The following is a 2,954-nucleotide window of genomic DNA, read 5'->3' on the forward strand; positions in this document are numbered from 1 at the left end:
CTTGGGTTCTATTCCTAGCTGCACTGCATTGCTAAGTCACCCCCCAAACCCCCTCCTTTTCCCCATTTTCCCACTTCACAGAGCTAGAAAATCCAACCTTGCCTCAGAGGGGCACTGGGAGACCAAATTCAATGCTGGAGGAGTCTAGCATTGATCCTCCTTCATGTAGCATCACTCATATTCCACTCTTAGCTGCCCAAATGCATCCATGACCTGTTAAGCACTCCCACTGGGGACCCAGGAAGCAGCCTTCACTGAGCATGCTGTCCTTCCACCCAGAGCCAAAGCCTTCTACTCCAGTTGGGGCTTGGCACTGGGAACTCAGTCCTGCCAATGTCTAGAGACAACCCTGGGCTATGTGCATATGCTTAATCCAGGTACCCTCTCCTCCTTGGGCATGTGAAGCACTGGCCAGGCTTTACCTTTGGATCAGGGTGCTGAAGAGCAGGTGTACCACCTTCTGCATGTTTTCTGTGCACAGCCAGCTCCAGTGATCCACCATTAGCAGGCGCAGCAGGTCCAGGGCAATGTCTGCCAGGACTGTCTCAGAACCTGTCAGGAGAAAGGTATCGTGTGAGCAAGCCAGCTCTGCCTCAGCAAACGAGGGCATGAGATGGGGTCCAGCCCTATAGGCACAGCAGGAAGCCTAGCATGCCAGGGGCACAAGCTCTCCTCCCCATGGACTCCCCAAGCAACAGTAGGAGGGGTTGGCATGAGCACAGCACAGTTCTTTCCTGAGCCAACTGCCTCAACATCCAATCCACACCTGTCTCCTATGACACCTGCGTTTGCTCCCAGTGCTGCCAATGTGGACAGCAAAGCATCCTTTGGCCTCATAGGATGTGGTCATGGTGGGATGGGACATGAGAAGGAGAGTCTTTCTCCCCGTCATGTTCCTGAGGAGACACAGCAATGCATCCAGGTCCAGACCCCCAAATGCTGCAACCTGGCATGAGCTCCACTAACTTCCCTGGCAGTTGCACATCCGGGACTCAGGCTGCCCTTTGCAACTGGTGGGTCCAGTTCTTGGCACAATGAGGCCCTCACCTGGGCTGAGCTCTAGATGCTGCCACAATATGAAACAATAACCAACCTCAAACACCTTTCAGAGTATAGTTGGTATGAAACATGGCCGGGCAAGGAAACCTCTGATGTCTCATACATGTGCCCCTTCATCAATGCAGTGCCACATCTCCTTACAGCCCCGGTACAAATGTGGTGCCTAAGGAGATACGGACACACACCAAAGAGTGGCAGGAGGTTGGAAGCAGGAGGGGAAGGACTGGAGTCAGAAAGAGGAGAGAGGGCCACTGGCATACGGGATGGGGGGACAACTCCAGGTGGAGGGGGAAGCAGGATAAAAGGAGCATGAGGCTGCTGATGGAAGAGGGAGGAGGACAGAGAGGTGCTGAGGGACAGGGAAGCACAGGAAGGGTTGAAGCAGAGGGAAGCTCACATTTTGAAGCAGGAAGGCAGGCTCTGCAGCTAGAGCCATAGGTAAAGAGGGGAGGGGGTCTCTCTACAGTCCTTCCCTGCTGCTTTCAACCTACCCTTCCCAGCTGGCCAGCTCTCCGGTGAGTGGTGCTGGGCTGCCATCTCGTGGCCGGCCCTGCTCCCAGCAAGGAGATGAATGCACCAGGACTGAAAGCAAGCATGCGAACACTCCCAGCAGGGCCTTGCTGCTGTGAAACGGTCTCTATGCCCCAGGGTCCTCACAGCTGCAGCCTGTTAGCAATTAGTTGTAGTTCTCCCTCCTCTGTGGCTGAGCCCTGGAGCACAAGCATGTCTGTTGTCACAGGTTGAACTGAGCACTGCGAGAGGGAGCAGGGCAGTGGGAAAGGGCCAGACTCCAGGGCACCTGGCTTTCTTTCCCCTGCTATATCCAGTGGACTCTGCACATCACCTGTAGGACATCTGCCCTGTTCCAAGCCCACGCATCTCACTTATAAAGCAAGCTACTTCATTAAAGTGTTGCAACTAGGTCAGGAGCAGCCCCTTCACTGCAGGGCCCTTACTTCCCACCTGTTTTCTGCACCACTTTGCATCCATCTAGCTCTGCCAACATCACTGAATTCCCAGCCCTCAGCTCTCCTAGCTACCCCAGTCCCTCCTCCCTCATCTTCCAATACAATGAGCATCCTATCCTGCCTGTGTGGGCCTTCCCAATACTGCTCATACTCCTCTCCCACGGTAACTCAAGAGCATGAAGGACTTTTGCTTCCATTCCTCACTCCGGGACCTGCTCCCTCTGCCCCGTCAGGCTGGACTCTGCTGCTCAGATTCTGTTCCATCCTATCAGGCAAATACATGATGGGATTTAGATGTCTAAGTCTGCTCCAACTCCACACTGAAAAACTGGTAAGAAATCTCTTTTTGTAAGTCTTCAGGCTAAGGTGGCAGCATAAGTCATGAACAGAGTTAAGGAGGGAGAGGACTCAGCCACCGTTGGCATAAAAGTCTTTCCAGGGGCAGAGTGGAATAGGATCATACTTAGGTCTCTAACAACTGACAGAAGACAGGTGAGCTTTCAGCCCTGCTGGCTCCTTTAATTCTGGACCTAGCAGGAATTGGTTCCTCTCACTTACTTCCATTCCCCTGGGACTTGCATTCACTCTGCAGAAGGCTGTAGAGCAGGCTGCTTGGATTCACCCCAGGCCAAAACCCAGGTAAGACTGCACTGCACAAAGGACTGTGCATTTGAATCTACTTTTCCCTCCTCCCCAGGCACCTACTGGCCAGCCTTCCTCTGCTCCACGGTTGAGGGGTCACTTGGTCAGTAAATGCAGATTCTAGTTGCCTTTGGCAAGCCACATCCCAGGTCATTCCCCTTATGCTCCTGGACCACACTGCCCTGTCTCTGATGGGAGCTGTCGCAGCCCTGGAGGCATCACTTATGTAAGACTTCCATGAGAATTCGGCTACCTTGACACCTTCTGTGTCCATCTTCTTCTGCA

At 53.6% G+C, this 2,954-nt stretch overlaps 1 protein-coding gene across 2 annotated transcripts in view; it reads right to left on the bottom strand.

Moving 5' to 3' along the window:
• SNX19 (sorting nexin 19) overlaps positions 1-2,954 on the bottom strand; it is a 57,691-nt gene that overhangs the window by 34,267 nt on the left and 20,470 nt on the right. For both annotated transcript variants that reach the window (XM_019509479.1, XM_019509490.1), the window contains exon 8: positions 423-552. In XM_019509479.1, the coding sequence (XP_019365024.1) occupies positions 423-552 (130 nt within the window). The remainder of the gene's footprint in view (positions 1-422; positions 553-2,954) is intronic.

The sequence above is a fragment of the Gavialis gangeticus genome, unplaced genomic scaffold (assembly GCF_001723915.1).
Source record: "Gavialis gangeticus isolate Ggan-Ray unplaced genomic scaffold, GavGan_comp1, whole genome shotgun sequence".
NCBI classification, from domain to species: Eukaryota; Metazoa; Chordata; order Crocodylia; family Gavialidae; genus Gavialis; species Gavialis gangeticus.